General features: G+C 45.5%; 1 protein-coding gene across 9 annotated transcripts in view; it reads right to left on the bottom strand.

Moving 5' to 3' along the window:
* The window catches only part of TRIO (trio Rho guanine nucleotide exchange factor), a 372,439-nt gene that overhangs the window by 173,452 nt on the left and 176,819 nt on the right, over positions 1–22,168 (bottom strand). For all 9 annotated transcript variants that reach the window (XM_019951041.3, XM_073802019.1, XM_073802017.1 and 6 more), the window contains exons 8-9: positions 21,410–21,541; positions 10,102–10,332 (exon numbers count right to left, since the gene is read on the bottom strand). In XM_019951041.3, the coding sequence (XP_019806600.1) occupies positions 10,102–10,332; positions 21,410–21,541 (363 nt within the window). The remainder of the gene's footprint in view (positions 1–10,101; positions 10,333–21,409; positions 21,542–22,168) is intronic.

Genomic DNA, 22,168 nt, shown 5'->3' with positions numbered 1-22,168 from the left:
GGCAAACTGAGGAAGGAAAGAGCTGCTTTGCTTCAGAACAGTTCAGGCTATTGGGTAAGTGACACTATTATAATAGAGAGCAAAACGGGGGGAGGTGAACCAGCAAACAACACCACGCCTGGACCACACGTCTCGGGAACTGGCCACTGTTGCCTTTTCTACCCTCACTCACGTGGCCGAGTCTGGCCATCCCGTACAACCTCTAAAGTAATTTTCTGCCCTACTACCTAATATTCACTATGTTTTGTGGATTAATATTTCTAAGTAATTACTACTTAAGAACTTACAACTAAATACTAAACCCTTGTCAGAGAGGAGACATTCTCAAGGGCCTATGTGTCAACAACATGCAATATAAAGACCAATGTAATGACATTTTCCCTTGAAAATGCAGAGGTGTTTATTTCAAATACTTACTAGAACAGCCTTCTATCATCACCATGTACCATGTCATTGTCTCTGGCATCATCTATTGAGAGATTATTCTGTGCTGTGCTTGGGAGGGCAATACAGGTCCATAACCCCTTATCCACAAAAAGCTAAAAACAGCTCTGAAATTCCAAATATTTTTTCAAAACTTGGTCAGAAAAAATCATTGGCGATAAGACCTGACCTGAGGCTACTAATAGTCTTTATTGATCCCTTTGGTGTGGGTCCTTGAACATATGGCTGCAGAAATCCCCATGTGCTTGATGATGGGGGGCTGCCCAGACCTCACCAGAGCGTGTATCACAGTGTATACACACTGTTCTCTTCCTCAACTCTGAGAGATTCTTAATTCCAAAACATATGTGTCCCAAGGGCTGCAGAGAAGACAGTAGACTTGTATTATTATCTCTATTAAGCAAGACCTGGATGCTCAGGAAAGTTAAGAGCCCGGGAAAGAACACCTCGTGAAAAAGAGAAACAAACCCAGGACTTCAAGAATCCGAACATAGGCTCCTACCCCTCGTTATATTGTGTTACTTTATGAAATGTAAATACTATATGAAAACCTTTAAAGTATTTCTAACGTTAGAGTTCCAGCGCTAAGATTTACTGTTTGTAAAAACTAGACCAGACCTCTGACATAAAACCACCAGGAGCACATTAAGCTTATCTATTTTTACTGGGAACTTTGGATGCAAACGGTATTCAGGGAAAACATACAAACATCTGTCAATTTTAGCTACTGTTTTAAAGAGACAAGGCCTAGGGAATCAGTGTTTTCTGTCACAATAACGAGAGTTCCCTCTAAGTCAGGGGGCCTCCACCCTGTTAAGACCCCGGCCGCACAGCAGCAGGTGAGCGACGGGCAAGCGAGCGAAGCTTCAACTGCTGCCCCCATCGCTCGCATCACCGCCTGACCACCCCCACCCACTCCAGCCCGTGGAAGGAGACTGTCTTCCACGAAACCGGTCCCTGGTACCACAAAAGGTTGGGGACGGCTGCTCTAAGTCACATTTTAAGCACACAAAAATGAAACAATTAACTCTGCCGATTCTATATTCAGTTTTAAAAACTACGGTTACATGAAACAAATACAAACCAATGGTAATTCTAAAATATTCTGAATTTGTTTTTTAATATAAAATCAGATTTTCTAGGGGCAAAATATGAACTTCCTCCCATCCCTACCCTAGATTCCCTGTAAAACCAAAACTAACCCAGTTTCACTTACTTTAGTTACTTCCTTGTTCAACAGGCTGGCTGTTATTTAAATCATCAGGATACCAATCTAGAAATAGACATACTATGCTTCTAGTTCTGCTTTTAAATAAGTGCTCCTGACAGAAGCATTTAGATAAGAGCTTTCTTTCTTTTTTTTTTTTTGCGGTACGCAGGCCTCTCACTGTTGTGGCCTCTCCCGTTGCGGAGCACAAGCTCCGGATACGCAGGCTCAGCGGCCATGGCCCACGGGCCCAGCCGCTCCGCGGCATGTGGGATCCTCCCGGACCGGGGCACGAACCCGTGTCCCCTGCATCGGCAGGCGGACTCCCACCCACTGAGCCACCAGGGAAGCCCTAGATAAGAGCTTTCTTGATGATCAAATCAATGCTATTTTAGTGATTATAACAAAGGATGACCGAACAACTAAGTCACATCATTTGAAATTTGCTAAACTCAAATGGGGGACCAAAAAGGAGGCCTGCTCTTCAATAACATAACTTTTCTTAAAGGCCAGTGTTTCAGCCACTGCTGCAAGGAGGACGGACGTCCAGTATTACGCTGTTAATGACACTTAATCACGAAGTTAAGAATCAGAAGTGAGGGAACCCACACACCCCTGCCATCTGAGCCTGCCTGGTACCTTCTTCCCTAACGCTCACAGCGTACTTTACTCCTGAAGCCGGCCTCCCAGTCACGCTCTTCCCTTTCCCATCAGCTGCTCAGAGAAGAACACGAAGCTGTGAGCTGGGAACAGCTGGGCTCGGGACCGCTGGGGGCTGGGAGTCAGTGCCCTCTCTCCCTTGCGGCCTCTGTTTCCCCTCATCCACTCCTAAGGTGAATGCAAACAGTGAGCGAGAAAGTAAAATGTGAAGAAATGTTAAAAGTCTCCTTCAGCAGCTATTTTCCTTTGCAGTGATGGGCAACTGCAGCTTCTATGAAAGCCCCTTCCCGGAGCCTGAGAAGCTCCACTTAAATATTCCTTCTTAAGTAAGATGTCAATTTGATTCTTTGATTAGCTCAGAGTGAAGCATCCTCCCCAGGTCAAGAGCAGTGAAGCAGTTAAAAACCCACTAGGCTTCCTGCAGCTTCGGCCAAGATGCTCGACTTTTTTGAGTCTGGGGTTTTTTAACCTGGAAAATGAGGGGCCTGGTCTGACGTGATCACAAGGGCCTCTGGGTCTAAATTCTGTAAAGTGCGTGGCATAATATTTACAGTGAAATGAAACAGACACAAAATTCCACATGCATCTGTGGGCTCTTGAGGACTGAGTGAAGAAAGAGTAACGTTCTAGGTCCAGCATTCACCGCTGCCTGACAGTAACGACTATCTCCACCCACACATTTCTTTACTTCTCTCCAGGGGAGCCAAGAACTCTCCATTTCTTCAATCATTGTATTTCAAAATTAGAATTAAGTTTGTTCTAAAAATATAATCACTCTTTTTTTAAAATTTATTTTATTTATTTGTTTTTGGCTGCATTGGGTCTTCGTTGCTGTGCACGGGCTCTCTCTAGTTGCGGCGAGCAGTGGCTTCTCTTGTTGCGGAGCACGGGCTCTAGGCACGCAGGCTTCAGGAGTTGTGGCTCGCGGGCTTAGGTGCTCAGCGGCATGTGAGACTCTTCCCAGACCAGGGCTCAAACCCTGTCCCCTGTATTGGCAGGCGGATTCTTAACCACTGCGCCACCAGGGAAGCCCCAACTCTTTTTTTAACTTTTTATTTTATATTGGACTATAGTTGATTAACAATGTTGTGACAGTTTCAGGTGTCCAACAAAGTGATTCAGTTATAGATATACATGTCTCTATTCTTTTTCAAATTCTTCTCCCATTTAGGTTGGTACATGATATTGAGCAGAGTTCCCTGTGCTATACAGCAGGTCCTTGTTGGTTATCCATTTTAAATGCAGTAGTGTGTACATGTCAATCCCAAAGCCCCTATCTCCTCCCCCACCCCCATAACCAGAAGTTCCTTCTCTAAGTCTGTGAGTCTGTTTCTGTTTTGTAAGTTCATTTGTATCATTTCTTTTCAGATTCCACATATAAGCAATAGATATTCTTTCTCTAACTTCCTTCACTCAGTATGATAATCTGTAGGTCCATCCATGTTACTCCAAATGGCATTATTTCATTCTTTTTAATGGCTGAGTAATATTCCATTGCATTATGTACCACACCTTCTACTTACTCATAATACTGAAATTTTTTTTAAAAATGGTTTCTAGAACATTTCAAAGTACACTAAGCCTAATGCTCACTTGGAAAAAGATGCTATTTAAGAAAACCTCAGTCAAATTACACACAGCAAACATATGATACAGGACACCAAATGCCCTGCATTGCAGGAACTACTTCTGCTTAACTCCCATGAGAGCACAGGAAAGGCCAGGAGCGCGTGCTCCACACGCACTTTCTTGTGTGGAAGGGAGCCTGGGCGAAATCAGGGAAGAAGGGCTCAGAAGGAGGCTGGCAGGCTTCTAAACTTTTACATCATCCATCCATCCATCCATCTATACATCTTCTAAAAAAAATTTAAATCACTTCTCCTGGTATTACCGTAGTTTTAATTACATAAGTACATTAAATTTCTTAAGGAAAAAAAAGAACCTTAGGATGGGAGGGAAGGAGGGAGGGAGGGAGGAAAGGAGGTAAGTAGGTTACTATTCATATAGTCTCACCTTGGATACTCCCATCACACCCCAATCAAACCATCACTCTACCAACATGGGCTAATACCTTTAGCAATTCTCTAAACTTTTAAAAATTATTTTTCTCATTCTTAATTTGGAAATAAGTATAAAACAGTCCAAAGTTGTCTAAGAAAACTCTTAATATGTCTAGATGTTATCTAAGAAACGCGTCCAGATGTTATGTATACCTTAAGTCTAGTCACTGAACTACAGAAATATACATACACACATGCATGCGTGCGGTCTTCCCTGTCAGCTAATCCCTGGGCACTTTCCTCTTAGGGGACCCTGGCAATTCAGCTGACACTCAACAATGGGGAGACCCAGCTGCCTGGGGCTCGTTCTTAGCTCTGTCCGCTCCTGGTCATCCTGACCCGAGTGAATGTGTCCTCGACTTCCCGTCCCACTGGCTCACAGCGCCAGCTCCCGCGCCCTGCATTCCTGTATTGCATCCACTGTGCGGAAGAGATTCGTCCCTTTTCCCACCCTTTTAACCCCACCAGTGAACTGTCGGCTCCTTGAGAGCTGCGGTTACTAAGATTACTCTGACAGTCAAGTCTCTTCTCTGTTTCTATGACAAAAGGTAATGAAAGGGCTTCCCTGGTGGTGCAGTGGTTGAGAGTCCGCCTGCCGATGCAGGGGACATGGGTTCGTGCCCCGGTCTAGGAAGATCCCACAGGCCGCGGAGCAGCTGGGCCCGTGAGCCATGGCCACTGAGCCTGTGCTCTGCAACGGGAGAGGCCACAACAGTGAGAGGCCTGCGTACCGGAAAAAAAAAAAAAAAAAAAAAAAAAAAGAAGGTAATGAAAGCTGGCTCCAGACCCACCAGAAAGATCAACAGGTAGCCTCTATCTGCTTCCAGCAGGTTCCCAATCCCTAATCAAACACTCGCCCTCCAGTACTCCCTAATTCTGAGAAACTCTCAGAATAGATGGCCATTTTCTAACCATTCTCATATGTAAACAGAAGAGAGTGTTAAATCATCACATAGCGAGGGCTGTATAATGACCCTGATGAGAAAACCCCATCCTTCTGACTTAAATTAATGAGCAAAGGACAAATGAGGTTCCGGAACCTTCCCTTAAGAGCTAGGTCCAGTGTAGGTGGAACCTCTGGGTCAGGCATCACCGAGGGATGACTTTTACTGGCAAATGGCTAGCAGCCTAGGACCCAAGGCAGAACTGTGAAATAGCTTCTCCGTGGACCTGAAACCCATTTCTTTACGTTCAAGTGGCCAAAATCTTTAATATTTTAAAGATCTCACACATTGGCAAAATTCCCAGGCCATGAAATTACCCCTTCCTTCTTCAGCCACCCCTAACTCCCCAACCTTAATCAAAGCTCCTGGTCCCTTCACGAAGATCTCCCAGTTAGATGACTTGATTCCAATGCAGGGCCAACCCTCCCCCATTCCAGAATAAACAAAGAGACTAACTCCAAATAATCTTTAATTAGCAAAATTGGGGAATTCCTTAAATTTCTTCATCTACTCATTTATTCATTCATTCATTCAGCAACTACTGAGCATCTACTATCCCAGACGCTTGGGAAACACCAGAGAATAAAACACAGACCACTGCCCCATGGACCTTAAGTTCTGTACTCCAGGACTCCCCCCTGACTTGCACGTTGGTCCACGGTGGGGCCCGAGCCTGTCTCCTCACCTGGAATCTCGCTCTCACGCCACACTTGTCACCCTGTCATCCACTGCCGCAGCATCAAGTCAAAACACACAGCCTACGGGTTTGAACTCATTGTGGTGAAATGGGAAAACACTAACCCCTCTGCCACAGGCTGGCCGAGAGCACTAAGAGAGGAAGGAAACATTCACGGCGCTCAGGCTCGCCACGTCCCCTCAATGTGTCCCAAAGCTCACAGAAACAACTCCCAAGCCTTCATCGCGGAGGTCGTCCTTCCAGACCTGCACCAGTTCAGGCTCCACACTCCCAGCTGTCCACTCTGGGCACCTGCTGCTCCGGACAGGCCCCGCCCTTTGTGTCTCCACCATCCCCGCAGCCCTGTTGCACAATCCTCAACCTCCTGACTTTCCAGTCACCCATCAAAGACCAGCGGAAACATGCATCTCTCAGGAAGGCTTCCCTGGCACCCTGGCAATTGTGACTTGCACCTCTGTTACAGGAGTCTTCATCTTCCTCATAAGCTGCAGCCTTGATGTTTGGGGATACGGACAAGGCTCCCTGGAACCCCCAAATCTGCACAAGTCATTACAGCACAGACATGTCCCCTTAGATGGCATGTGCAAGGCAGGCAGACAACACCAATGAGGGCGGCCAGTTTTATTCACTCCCTCATGTGGGCAGCACCTCAAGAGGCATGACTCAAACTCATGCCTGGGCAAAATCACACCTCATGACAACCAAAGACACACACGCCAACTCTGAGCATGTTACGGGCTAATTTATGAGACTATTAAACCATCCACTCTCACTAGGCTGGAATTCCTTGAGAAAAGGAAGGTTGAGCTAGTCAACATATTTACCTCTGTACCTCTCAGAATACCACACATTCAATTTTAGATATTTTGGAAAAAAGGATGAAGTGTGGACGAGAAGAATCTAGAGTGGACTAGATTTTCTTGACCATTTTTGCAGAATATTAGCTAATGGCCCAACACCAACCTGGAAGGAGTTTTTCCAAGAGGTAAGTCTGTGCGGGTGAAGGGATATGGGGGAGCCAGAGGCTTTTTTAGGAGAAGGGCTCCTCGTCTGAGGGGCTTCTTTGGGGGGAGTCAGCCTGCCTCAGGAAAGCAGATTTCCGGGGCCTATTCACCTCACACAACATGTTGGAGCAGCTAAATCCCACCAGCCCAAGAGGCAGGCAGACTGCACCAGTGAGCAGGAGAACGGGTTTGATGGCATCCTGCTGTGGACTGCTTCCAAAACTGTCATCTCATTTGAACAAGTGCAGCAGTGATCAATTATGCTGTTAGAGAAAACGAAAGCATACCCTAAACTGGAAAACACCGCTTGGCAGTAGGACAAGTCTTCATTCACTAATTCAACCAAACATCCACTGGGGGTTGCTCTAACAGTAAACAAAAGGCAATGGGAATAGGTATATTATTTGACCACCAAGAAATATGACAAATGGTATTAATTTTATTTTTAAGCTAATGATGACCAAGGTTAAGGCTGTCCAGTAGGCAGGACATGTGCTTGGGCAAGTCTTCAGCAAGTGTTCCTACCACCTGCGCCCCCCAACCTTTGACTTGGACCCATGCTCAGTGCTCTGGGACGGTAGCTTCACACCCCGTACCCCACAGCGCCTGACTCCTGTCCAAAACACTGTCCATCCAGAAATTACGGAATTGCCTTTGCTTGTTATGGAAAAAAACCACTAACCACTAAACCAAAATTACGCGTTTTAAAAATGAAATCCCCCATGCCATCCCTTCCTCAAGGGCACACGCCATTAATGGTCTCACGTCTTTTCTTTCAAGTATTTCTCCACAGACAAGCATATACACTTCTTGGAGGGCTGTCTTCACAAGAATGTCATCATCCTTACCTCTTTTGTGGTAAGCTGCTTTTCTTTTTCCTCAGTATTTACAGATGCCTTTTCACGACCCAAAGCAACCGAACAAAAACCACTTGTGGTATCTCTAATTGGCTTATTATGTTTCTGTGGAGTTTGATTGTTTTTGTCTTTACAAATTTATCTTCTGCTGACAACATCTTTCTAAAGCATTATTTTCTTTTCCTCACTTATCCTCAGCTTACCTTTCCTCCTTTATGCTCAAGATGGCAAAATTTTTCCCTGTGTGTGATTAATTTCTTGAGTTTCAGAAACACATTTTCAGTTCTGACATCCTAAGGACTCCTCCTAAGCAAAGTGTTTGCTTTGCTTAATCTTATCAACTTCGCTCCTGGCTTCACAAGCTGACAGAGCAATTTTCCGTTTGCATAATGAGTCCAAACTATTCCGGATCATTTAGTCGACAAAATGTTTCCCTTAAACAGCAATTATCATTTCTTCAGAATGCTAATAGTGCCATGGACTGCAAAACACTCTCTCCTGCCGACATCCAACCCTGTTCTGGCTCTTGAGAAAAAAAAATTAACAGCTTAAAGAACTGGCCTCGTAATTATCAAAATTACCTTTCTACCTGCAAAAATGAATGTTTGCTGTCTTCGAATTCAAGCACAGTAAGTACCTCGCACCAAGCTAGATGATTTTCTCAACAGCCTGTTCCCAAAGGCTTCCTCTTCTGACGTAAGCAGCCCAGTGGCTTATTCTTATATGACTGGGCGCCCCAAGGAGCCATGAGAGCTGGGGGGAGAAAAGGGGGTGCCCAGCTGCTGCTCCAGACACAAGTCCAGAAAGTGTGCTGGCCCATGGACACGTAATGAACAGCTGATCCAAGGGATACGGAGGTAGGAGGGGGAAATCCTTTAATAATTACATTTAAGCTATTAACATTCCACACTTTGACAGTTTTTGGACAATTAAGAAAAACTGATATTGGTGCTTTCAACCTCACAATTTCAGTTCTCACAGTAACTTCTAGACCTTGACTCCTCCATCTTCTTTCCCTGGCAATTACCTTCTTCAACAAAAACAACACCGTAAAGACGCATGCACAGTATCAAAATGATTGTTCCTATGGCGCTTTGTATGTGCAACCTTCAGAGAACTCAAAAGCCATCAGTAAAATCAAAGCATACTATGTGAAAATTAAAAATTATAGAGCAGTGAAAAGGATCTGGAACTCACCAGATTCCCACTACTAGAAGAATGATGGTCAGTGCATATGGAGGACCTACGTGTCGTCAGGACACCGCACGACTTCCACGCCTCCGTCCGTCGGCAGACAACCCCCTCAGCGGCAGGTGATACTCGGCAGAACGCAGTCTGAGCCTCTGCCTGTCTAAGCAGTGCTCCCGGACACCCAGGGAGGGGACACAGGCTCTGTTCCCGACCCATCACTGTGGCTTCACACCAACTCTCCTGGATGCCACAGGCTTCCCTGCACCCCAGAATTCCTCATCCAGACTGACACCTCATCCACACCCTTGCTCTCTCCTCTGTTTTAGGGCAAAGACACAACTTTTATCTTAGTTATTACTAAAGCTATATCATATTTCATAAGCTCCCACAGCGTTAATCCTCAAAACCCTGGTAGCAGGACAATCTTCCGTATTTCATAACAAGGAAATAAATAGTATCGGGACTGGGCTTACTCTTACTTTTGTAACAACAACAAAGATGTCAACTGCTTAGAAATGAATGACTGTAAAAGTCCGTTTTTCATTAATCAGACGACTATTTATTAAGCCCCCCTGTGCCCCTCGGACTGCAATATCCACCAGGCGGGGAGAGAAGCACGATGAGCTTATCATTAAATAACTGAAGGGCAGACAGATCTTCAACTGTACCAGCACCTCGGTATAAGCTCCAGAGGCATTATTCTCACAAATAAACATAACTAAGGATGACCTGTTTCAAGAACAAAACAGAGGGGCCCCGGGTTAGGCGCTGCATCGTCTCCTGTGTTCCAGGCCTATGAGCTCGTGGCAGACAGCAGCCTGAACACACGTTCTCGAAGCGCCGCTTTCACTCATGGTAAGAAAGGAGATGTGCACGCGTGTGTGTGGTGTGTGCGTGCGTGTCTGTGTGTGTCTCTCTCTCCCGTCTGGCCTAGCTTACTTTCATCAGCACAGGCAGGCCCCCTATGACGACACGCCCACCTACACTCTCACTCGGCACAAGTCGCCCCCGCGAGGACAGGGGTCCACGAGACCCACCTGCTGAACGTCCTGCTGGAAAACGCACAGCTGCAGCCTCTGATGGAGCCGGACCTTGCGGTGCTGCCAGATGTTCTCGAGCTGCCGCTGGTGATGCAGCACCTCATGGATGACGTCGAGAACATGGTGCACGGCCTTGGAGTAGTTGGCGGAGGCCGTCAGGGAATCGGAGCTGCCAGGAGTCAGGGGCCGCTGGAGCTTGTCAAGGAGTGACTTCCCGTCCTGGCTCACCTGCCGGCAGGACAGATGAGCGATTATAAACCAGCAACTCTTCCGGACCCAAGGCTTTGCCCACCATGCTGCAGAACCTGTCCTCCAGTACGTGTGCACACACTTGCACAGACACATGCTCACACACACACAGACATAAACCGCAGTTTCATTCAAAAGCATATTATATAAAGAACAAAATAAAATTGAAAACAAATCCATCAGTTATTCAATTACATCACAAAACCAAGTATGGTAAAACACGGAACTAAAAGAACATTCATCATCACGAAACACTGTACCAGATGCTAGTCTTAATAAATAAACATGGTATTTTGCCTTAAATGACATATGCGCTGACATAAAATTTCATTGCTCCGATATCTGCAAATTAAAATTTGAAAGTAATACTTTTCTTGAGTTATGTTAGCAAGAATACAACAATCACAATGGAGCAAAATTTTAATGCTGAATCTGAAAGCTCACTTGAAAAGAAATCAATAATCTAGCACCAGGCAAAGAATATGTACCTTCACTTTCTGACACAGTTGGATAGCAATTTTACCTCACAAAATAAAAAAGAAAATTAAAAAGTGCCATTTTATTTGGTTCATTAACTTAGAAGAAGCAATTTTAATTAAAATGCCATCATTTCTTAAAGGAGATTGCAGTGCTGTATTACAGCAGTTAACTATCAAAGTACAATTAAATGAAAGCAATCAGACTAACCAGAAAAAGTAAGAAAAGGTGAGGGTAGAATATGGAAAGAAAAGCATTATGTATTTTTTACATTTAAACGTATGAATGATTATGCCAGATGTGGGAGAAACTATAGGATCCGATTGGACAAAAAGAAGGACATGATGCACATAATGTAGCTGGGCTGTGCGTGTGGTTCAGGGTGTTCCCTAAGCCAGTCCTCATGACCAGGATCCTGCTCAGATCCTCCCAAATCTGAAAGCCTCCTTGGGTTTCTACGGAAAGGAGGAGCGAAACGGAGCCTTGATTTTTTAAAAAATAAATTTATTTATTTTTGGCTGCGTTGGGTCTTCGTTGCTGCGCACAGGCTTTCTCTAGTTGCGGTGAGCGGGGGCTACTCTTCGTTGCGGTGCGCAGGCTTCTCATTGCGGTGGCTTCTACTGCCATAGGGCACAGGATCTAGGCGCATGGGCTTCAGTAGTTGTGGCTTGAGGGCTCTAGAGCTCAGGCTCAGTAGTTGTGGCACACGGGCTTAGCTGCTCCGCGGCATGTGGGATCTTCCCAGACCAGGACTCGAACCCGTGTCCCCTGTATTGGCAGGCGGATTCTTTACCACTGTGCCCCCAGGGAAGTCCCGAAAGGGAGGCTTGTTAACAGACGCAGACAGGGTTCAGGGGCAAACCCTTAGGACAGAGGAGAGGGGGGCACTGGGTGAATGGGACAGGCCAAAGGAAGCCTTTAGCAACCAAAAACTGGTGGCAAATGAGAGGCCTGTGGATTTTTCTAATCTCTTCCTTTAATCCTCTTACAACTTTAAATCTTGCTAGAATGCAACATGTTTGTTTCCTAATGCCTGATTCGGAGACCTTTGTTTGAAGTGCTGACTTCCTTAGGAAGGCTGGCTACCAGCCTTTGTAGATTAAAACTGATTTAATACATCAAGTTAGAAAAACTGAAGCAGAAACAAACCAAGCTGACATAACCAAAGAGAACAGGGGAAAAAAAGGAACCAACTGAACCGCAGCAGTTGTGTCGGGCACCTGTACAAACAAAAACAGAGGAAATGCAAGTCTTCCAAAGCAGGGAGTTGCCCCCAAGAGTCACTGAAACTTGCCTGGGCACTTTTGATACAATGATCTGGGGGAGGGGAGGCACAGTGACTGACTTGGGGGAAGGGACTTATTGTGACAGATTCACAGAGGCAGGATATTACCTCAAAATCATCCTGCTTTTCGTAATAATGTGAGTTAGGCTCTATTTGACATATAAACATGGAGGGTTTTTTTCTTTTTCTTTTTCTTTTTTTCACCTACTCCAATATACACTGATTTTTCCAGGAATGCAGTTAACCATGTTAATCAAAGGAAGGCAGTGCTTGGTCTTCTTTGAAACTTTAGAAGAGTTGCTTACAGTTTTAAAATACCAGCACAATAATACCATTCTCAGTATTCGAGTCACAAGTATTAATATAACACATGTCCAGTCTGCATTTGTAGTTGCCATATTCACAATGGTTTTATATATATTGCAAGCACCTGAATATCTAATTGCTTTCTCCTCCATTTTGCATGTACTTAGGCATTTATAGACTGAAACACATTTTATCATAAATCACCTTTTGTCTCTCATTCATATTGTAGCATATAAGTAATTTATATATACAAATATAAATATTTTCTGAAAATAATTACCCATACATTTTATTTGAGCAGGTACCCTAAAATTTCAGTTAAACAATGGGGGTGCAGCATTTCTTAGGACTGAGGGCCAATACTCCAAGTTACACATTTCGCATTTGTACAGAGCCTAGAAAGAATTCCTTATAAATATTTCCTCTGAGTTTTACTCCTTATAATATGCGTAAGTCAGGAAACATACACCAGAGCATACGACTTGGTGAACATGTGCCAGAAGGATATATACATCAGAAGGTGTGGCAGAAACTGAGAGCTGCTTCCCCAAAGTCCACTTGCCCCTCCCTCCTTGATAGCCAAACCCCACAGTCAGGAACAGCAATACTCCAGCTATAAACCTGCATTTCCTAGACTCGCTTCCAAGTAGGAGTGGCTAACGTAACAGAGGTAAAAAATGCTGAATGGGGCTTCCAGGAAAGCTGCCTAGGGGGCTGAGTATGCTCGTTAACCCCTTGCCTCTTTCTCCTCCCTGCTGCCAATAACTTGGTGAAGATGGCTGGAGCTTCAGCAGCTACTGATGACGTTGAGGCAACCTTAAGGATGGTAGCCCACCTGCTAAAAGAGGCAAAGTAAAAAGACAAAAGGATTCAGAGATCCTCTTACTAACAGAGCTACCATACCAGCCCTGGGATGCAAGCCCTGGGACTTTCCCACTGGTAAAAAGTAAACCTCTATCTTAAGCCGTTGTTTTGGATCTTAAACCACAATACAAAATGACAAATGGGTTCCCGGCCCTTACCAAGTTTCCAAAGGCATCCATGTGACACTATTAATATTCTACTACTGAGAATAAATAAATAATCCGAGAGAGAATATTCCAACTAATCTTTCTTGGGTGTCTTTGCAACTGTCTGACAGAGCTCGAGAGCAGACATTATTACTGGGTTTAGAACAACATGCCTACTCATGGTGGAGGGGCGGGAGGCAATGACTGAGTACGTGAACACACAATCACCTTAATATAAAGGAACACATGAAGCAAAGCTCTGCCTTCTGGGTACCCCTAAGCAGGGATTAAACTGTCTCTGTTGGTGCCCCTGCTGGCACTGTCGCTTGTGGGTAGAGAGTGTGCCAGCAGAAGTGGCTAGAAAAAAATCCCAGTCAAGAGGACACCTGTTGCACCAAAACTAGACCCCATGGAACTCCAGATGTGTGTTCATACGCAGCAATTCTCCAATAAAGCTTTCAGAAATAGTTCTACTCTATTTCAGTGGAGCATTCACAAGTTTGTCAATTTAAAAGGTATTATTTAAGCACACGAAGAATACCATGTATAAATTTTAGAAAGTTTTAGCAAAATACCTTTGTCTTTTATAAGTACAGGAGTACTATTTAGGGGAAAACATGCTAGAATTTTATAAAGAGGACTGTTCTATTGTATAAAAATAAGGACTTTTAAATAGTACAGAACAACCAGCAGAAAACCAATGAAATAAAAAACTGAAAATAGCAGATTATTCATATATAATTTAAGTACTAAAATAATGAATATATATAAGTTTATGGTATGTGATACAGTTCTGAATTTCTTAACTATAGAACCAGGTGAATTAATTTACTTAAGTTATACGTTTTGTCTAAAAACGTGTTTTTAACTTTCAGGCAGTCAAACCCTGTCCCACAAAGAGACCACAGCTGTAAAAAAAAGGAGATCAACCTTTACTATCGAAAAGCAGGACTTATCTGCTGTAATTTTTGAAAACATCAAATTGGGCCATTTTTTCACATTCTGCTCTTTGTTCCTCTTGCAATACAGCGCTCAGGGACTTGAAAGGCAGTGGAAGTAACATTTTACAAAGAGTAACATTTTATAAATATGTGAACTAATACACTCTAATACCTAAATGAGTTAAGAAAAATGCCAAAAAGGAAAAGAAGGGGTTGAAGTTTAAAATTTTACCATATCATAGCTACGTTCGTTCCTAATATTTAAGAGGAAACTTAACTGTTTAAAGTCAAGAACAGTGGTCTGGTTCTTGATTATTTACTTTTAATCAAAACTTCACATAAGATCTGTAACTTGGATTCCTGTGTACCACCCTACAAAACGTTCCGCCAAACCTCACAGAGGCTTGCCCGTTCTTATTTCCGGTCGGTACTTGGGTCTCTACATTTCCCACTAGATCAAATTAGAGCTCAGAGCCTCCAGCAGGAGTACTCTTCACTCACACACAGAATGCTGCTCTGATCTACAAAAAGAGACCAGTACCTGGAGATTATTGCTCAAGGTGGCAAAAACCACCACCCAAGGACCAAGTATGACCTGTGAAAGGTCAGTTATATCCAAATGTGGTGCTATATCAGATCTACCAGTGCTCCAACAGTATTCCCAAGATATGACCAATGTAGGCAAAATACATGAACCGCATAAAGGCACGGCTAGAAATGACTACACTCAGCGTGTCGTAAAGAAATTGTGGTCCTTCTTCAAATCTTTTATGCATTGACTCAAACCAGCATCCCCCCGCTTGGCTTCCTTCGCTGGGTGTGGCTCATCACAGCCCGCAGGGCACAGCCCTCCACGCTGAGCCTGAGAATGTTTCACAGCCCCACTACCCCCTCCAACTCTCACGAAGTTATTCTCAAGTCCAGGTTCTAGGAAAGCAGGAAGGAGTTACGAATGGTCGCATGTGAGTATCCAGCTTACTGTGCAGTCGTGGTTGACACTCCGCAGCCAAAGCGATGAACACTTTGTCTTTGAGTCGGGAGCATAAACCGGTCTTAAGATGGCTCTGCTGCCACTAACACTGGCCAATGACCTTCTGAAAGGCTGCATGCTGGCTTCCCACACCCCAGGGAAGCCACCCAGTATCCTTACCTTTAGAGGCTGGGACTCCCCGCTGAGATGGTTTTCTTCAGGCAAAGCTCTTAGGATGGAATTCTGAAAGCCTATTTCCGTTTCTTTCAGCTATTAGATTTCTTACTCAGAACCAGATCAACCTAAGCATGCTTGGCTCGCTGACACTTCTACCTGGGATCCTCAGAAAGGGAAAACCCAAACAGGACCCAGACAAGGAACTGGCTGGCACAGCTGAGCCAGTTAAGTCAGCTGCATGCAGAGAACATGCATGTTCTACAGATTCCACGTGGGCCTGACCTCTGTCGCTTCTATATTTCAAGCCCTTGCGAGGCCTGAAGTTTGGGGGTGCAGAGAGAGACCCCCGGATGGTCTGTTGGCTCTGATGCTGTGCCCGACATTGACTACGGCACCTGCACGTCTACAGCGATGCTGCAATACTTAATGGGGCTTTGAAATAACCGCTCTATAGAAGTTGCTCTCTACCCAGGCAGGCAAGCTGTCACACGTCACCGACAGGATCTTAGGATGTTTACTACCGAGGTGACTCATTTTTCTGTTTGCTTTTCTTTTAGGCTAATAACCCTCATCGCGCCATCACCCACTTGTACAGCTCCTTAAGAAAGGAGCTCTACCAGCTCTTCAGGCAGCCTATCAGTCACTTCTACAAGGTGCTGTTGAAGTGTGCAGTAAGTTAAATTGAGAAATGTGCTAAACTGGTAAACTGACATTTTAATATTTGGTAAATTGAGAAACTGATGCAGAAACTAAACCCTGAAGTCACACTGGATCAGGGCGGGCCACGGTGGACGTGGCGTTTCACCTCCTCTGCTCCAAGAATCCCCGCCTGAAACTGTTGTGGCGAAGACCACAGGCAGGTAGCTGGACGCTCGGTACACAGTCTCACGTCACAACTCGGATGGCGGGGGCTAGGGTTACAGATGGCACGGGCACACTGTACTGAGATAAAAACCACTTCTATGAATTTAGCTTGCTGAGAAAGTAGTTGGTAAGTCTGCTTAAGATAAAATGTTGCAAATGACTACTCTCTGTGCTGTTTCTACACCTACAGCTGATCCCAGATGTTCGTGTTGCTTCACTCTCCTGCGATCAACTACATCAGACAGCATTAGCCCCAAACCTGGCGAACTGAAGCAAGCTCATGTTGGCGAGGCACGGGCATGCTCCTGTTGCTGCAGCACAAACAGGAACACGGGACAGGTCTAATTAAAGCACAGAAAAGCAGGTGTTTGTGTCCTGCGGGAGAAAAACAGGGCTGGGAAAGTTTCCACTGCAAACTTTTGTCATCGGAGACTAGAAGCTGTAGGTAACTATTTAAAGAAAAAAATTGCGGAAGGAAGGAAGGAGGAGGGAAGGAGGGAGAGAGAGAGGGAGGAGGGAAGGAAAGGAAAGGAAAAGTAGGTGAAACAAAAAGGAAGCACAAGCCCTGCTTACCAATATTCCTCCTCCTAAGTGACCTGTGCCCATGGCAGGGGCGCAAGAAATTTCTGTGGGATGAGTGCCTCCTGGGCAGGCCGGCAGCTCTTGAGAGCCAGGCAGGGAATATCTCTCAGTGTGTGGGCTGTAAAGCATCTGCATCAGAGTCCCTGGACCACTTGGGAAACCCACTAAAGATGGAGATTCACTATCTCTGGGGGTGGAGTACGAGAAGCCGCACTTATAACCAGCATGCTCAGGTTAGAAAACCACTGAGTTAGGAAAAGAAAAAATCACTGAAAAGACAAGAGTGATCCTTGCTTTCCCATCCCCCTTCCCCCTCCCCTCCTAGCATGGAGGAACCAGTGCCCAGGGTCTGCAGCAGTGAGGGGTGGAGGTGCCATGGTGACCCCATGCTGGGCTTCCTAAGGGCACGGGCACTGGGAGTGATCAGAGGCCAGGGGAACGGGGGAGACTGGGAAGACAGAGCAAATGCACTTACCGAACAAATAACTTAATATACTGAGGATAAAGGGAATCAGGTTTCTCGCCATCTGAAAGGGGATTTATAAACAGAAAGGGAAAGGCTGGTACTGGATTAGAGACGGAAGTGTCAGTAGGAACACGTGCGGTTTTAAAACAGAGACAGACACAGACATAGCAATAGCTGTAGATGTATGTGCATGGATGCACGGATGGAGGGATGGATGGGTGGGTGGATGGATGGGTGGGTGGGTGGGTAGATGGGTGGGTGGATGGATGGGTGGATGGGTGGATGGTTGGGTGGGTGGATGGATGGGTGGGTGGGTGGGTGGGTATCTACATTCACATGCTTCCTGACTCTGCTCATACGGCCTAGAAGCACTGACACCCCACAAGCAGGTGAGCACTCCTGAGCAGCCAGACTTTGTTTCTAAACACCATGCAACACTACAAGGAACCAGAACCTCTTGGCGAGATGCCTGATCTCAGGGATGAGGCAGGAAAAGAACAAGATGAGCCTGGGAACATCCTGTTATGCTAGGTAGTAACGCTCAAATAACCATAAGGACAGATCAGAAAAACACAGAAACATGAGGCCTAAATTGTCCCACTGTCCAAACACGGACAATTTAGGCGTCTAAACAGAGTACTGGATTTTAACCCATGGAATATAATAAGATTTCATAGATTCATACTGAAATAATAAATAAATTAAAAAATGGGGAAGAAAGGAAATAAAGTCCTTCCTACAGCAGAAGGTCACCTAACGAATACAGAAGGAACGATGGAAATAGGTCCCCAGCGTCTGACGGCATCACAGTGGCGCTGTTGTGGGCAGGAGTCAGCAGGGACGCTAAGGCCGTGAGAAGTCTGAGGAAGCACAGACGTCGTGTTACGTCACTACCTCTCTCCACAACATGCTCATCCAAGACGCATTTTTACATGGTGATTTTACTTTGGAGAAACCTTACAGACGCCGCCCACCTCACCAGGTGGTCAAGGTTAACACCGGCAGTCGAGGGAGGGGTCAGCATCCTGCGCCCCTGCTGTGACACTCGGCCCAGTCAGCTCCCCAAGAAAACTGCATGGGTGGGAGGCTGAGGGTCATCCTATAGAAGGAAAGGCCTGAACTCTAAGACTGTCAAAGACACAGGCAGAGAAAGACTGAAGAATGTTCCAGTGTGAAGGCGGCCAGTGAGACGCATCCACGAACGTACCGCATGCTGCTGGGCCGGAGAAGAGAAAGAGACGTAGCTGGGACAGGGGGAAGTACGGATGGCCCGTGGGCAGGATGGTCGTGTTGTGTCACTGTCGATGTGAGGGCCGGAGAGAGGCAGGGGGAGAGGACAGCGCAAACCACTGGGCAATCCGGTCGAGGCGATGCGGGAGCTCCCTGTTCTAACACTTTTCTGCAGCCTGAAACTACCTCCAAATTTAAATAATTTACAAGGAAAAAAAAATTTCTCTTCTACTGAATTTCTCTTCAATTCATTCTCTTCTACTGAAAGTCTTTTCTGTTCATCTAGTCCCAACCACCATCTCCTTGAGTTTACAACTCAGTTGCAAACATGTTCTTAGGCTAAAAATTGCAGTTTAAGCCTGGGAAGCTGTCTACTTGCCATCAAATCATTTTAAATTATTAGTATCAATTTAAAATCTAATGAAACCACACCAGAGGTAAACCTAAGTTCCCATGTTAAGATGCCCCATTTTTATAGAATGCAGTGGGAATGGTGAGAGAATTCTGTTCTTTGCTAGAAGTGCCAAGGGGCAGCGGGCAGGCTGACCGGCCACCAGGCCAGAGGATGACACTGGGCAGGTCAGGTTCAGTCCGAGGCAAGTCCTGTAGGTGAAGACTGTAGGCCAGTCCTGCCAATCACCTTGTGTGTGAGCTGTTCAATCCCATAGCAATCTGGAACCTACCAATGCAACTGAAAAGCTGCTCCCAAGAAAATCATTAATAAGATGGGTGAAGGCCTAGTTATACCAGGGATAACAGGGTCATTCATCCACTTTCTATATTACAGGTCAAAATTAGACGATGCATGGAGATGGTACACTAGGTACACTTAATGCTCTTTGGAACTCACACATTCCTCATGAATCAGTATGATTAAAAAAATACAGATCTGTTCAACCTTCACTTTTCCTATTAAAAAAGTTATCACTTATTTATACAGTTTCTAATAAACTAGATAACCAAATTAGCTTATAAACACCTGATGCAAAATTAAGAAACATAATACAGAGTTGACTATTTTTTAATTTCATGACAACATAAAATACTGTTAAAGAGGGATCATGTTAAGTAAAGAGGTGTCCAGAGAAACAAACACGTAGATATCAACTTTCACGGGCAGGAAGGAGACTGGACCACACTGTGAAGCAAATATTGTAGGGCAACACACGTTCATTTAATTAACCCGCGGACATGGTGGGGTCAGGAGACCTGGGCCCAAGGACACGAGAATGACAGCTGTTTGGTGAAGCAGGACGTGTCAGACTGAAAATCAAATGGCCGAACAACTTTGACAGGTGTGGATGTGGCTCAAATAAAGGAAGATCTGGATGTAAATACAGTCATACCTTGGTAACAAGGGGGAATGGTTCTAGGACCCCCACGGATACCCAAATCAGTGGATGCTCAAGTCTCTTTTCTACAACCACGTAGAACAGGTGACCCCGCACATCCAGGACACAGACCTGCAGCTACAGAGGGCTGACTGTACTTCCTAAACATCTACTCCATGCTCAGCCCTCTGACAGGTGGTTTGAAACATTTTCTTACTGGAGTCTCACAGTAATCTTTCCCATGAGCACATAGTATTACAGATGCTCACTATAGATGCTGAAAGCAAGCACGCACAGAACTCCTACCCACTCCCCACTCACCTCCAGGAACTTAACCAGTATCATAAAGGCAGACTGGTCGGCAGGGCCAGAGGACCACGACGTGGACAAGAGTGACCTGCCCGGACCTACGTGTATTTGTCGTTGTCACTGCATCTAGCACAGTGGTGGCTGAGAACACACAGGCAGTCTGCCTGGGTTCAGTCCCCGCTCCACCTCCTACAAGCTGTTAACCAGGCACAGGTCACCTGACCTCTGCACCACGCTTTCCTCATTTGTAACAGCGGGTTAGTATGAGTCCCCGCCCCAGAGCTGCAGGCATTAAACAAGTGATTACATAATGTCCTTACAACAAAGCCTGGCACAGAAGGTGGCAGAAAATAAAGCAGGGATATGTTAAATAATTAATTTAAACTAAGAAAGAAAAACACTCCACTTAGATTCCTAGAACAGCAAGTGGCTTTACACACTTGAAAAAAGTGTGTATTTTTTTTTTTTTTTTTTGCGGTACGCGGGCCTCTCACTGTTGTGGCCTCTCCCGTTGCAGAGCAAGGCTCCAGACGCGCAGGCTCAGCGGCCACGGCTCACGGGCCCAGCCGCTCCGCGGCATGTGAGATCTTCCCGGACCGGGGCACAAACCCATGTCCCCTGCATCGGCAGGCGGGCTCTCAACCACTGCGCCACCAGGGAAGCCCCTGTGTATGCTTTGAAATCCAGAACATGAGGTACATCAGGTTTCCCTCTTTTCTAGAAAGTTTCATTCAGGAATAGTAGATTGAGTTGGACTATACTGAATAGCACACAAAACACTATTTCCTAAATACATGTAGTCAAGATTACAATTTCATTTATTTTAGCAGATGACACTCTAAGCACTCTAAAGAAAATCCACAAACGTCACAGGGCCATGAAGAGTTTGCTCTCTGCTCCGTCCTGTTTTACTCACTAGCCCTCACCCCCAACTCCAGTTCAAAAGTTACAATGAAACTTCAGTTGTTTCGAAACTTCTAAGTTTCTTCTAGACTAGCCAAACTTGTAAGTTTCTTCTAGACTAGCCAAAAATTTGATTTTTTCAACTTTCAGTGCTATGACACAGAAATAGTGTTGCTTTACAGCTGAAGTAGATCTGACCACTCACCTCAGAGTAAGCAAGGGTGATGTGCTCATATATTCCCTGGTGATGATGGATGGCATCCTCCAGGTCCTGCAGCTCGGAGGGAAGGTCCACCTCACCACAGGCTTTGCACCACGAGTCCACGTTGCTCATATACTGGGATGGTATAAAAAAAAAAGGATCATGTCTACCAATAGCAAATGATATTGAGAAGTAGCTACTTTTTAACGTGGTTTTGAAATAAGCGTGGTTGAGAGAGTGTCTAAGAACAGAGCACGGTTGGGCCTCCATCTCATGACATGAGTTCTCAAACCAGATTCCTGGACTCTGCGCCCCCCTCCCCCTCGCCCAGCTTAGGTTCTGGCAGAACTGGGGCTGGGCCCAGGAAGCTGCATTTGAAATCACAGCCTCAGGTGGCTCTGTGGTCACCCCCGGGAGCATCTCTGCCCTGCATTAGCGGTTTGGGGCATCCTGGTTCATTCTCCCGTTGCGCATTTGCATCTGTGTTTCCAACTGCTCTGCGCTGCTAGCCATGGAAAGCAGAGATGCCTCGTCCACTTCCTCCCCTCAGCCTCTTGCTACTCCTGGAGCTGTAGTCCAGCCCTCCTGCTCTCCTCTTACATTAAAACGGCAACGGAAGATTCCTGAAATCATCTACCTATCATTAGGAAGAGCAGGGCGTCCATGTGTCTATCTTTCCAAAAGCAAATACACACAGGAATCAAGGGAGACCAAGCGAACGGGGCCGAAACTCCTCAGCTGTGCCCACCGAACGGAAGGGAG

Source organism: Tursiops truncatus, chromosome 3 (assembly GCF_011762595.2).
Source record: "Tursiops truncatus isolate mTurTru1 chromosome 3, mTurTru1.mat.Y, whole genome shotgun sequence".
Lineage (NCBI taxonomy): Eukaryota > Metazoa > Chordata > Mammalia > Artiodactyla > Delphinidae > Tursiops > Tursiops truncatus.
This window is presented reverse-complemented; position numbering and strand designations above follow the sequence as displayed.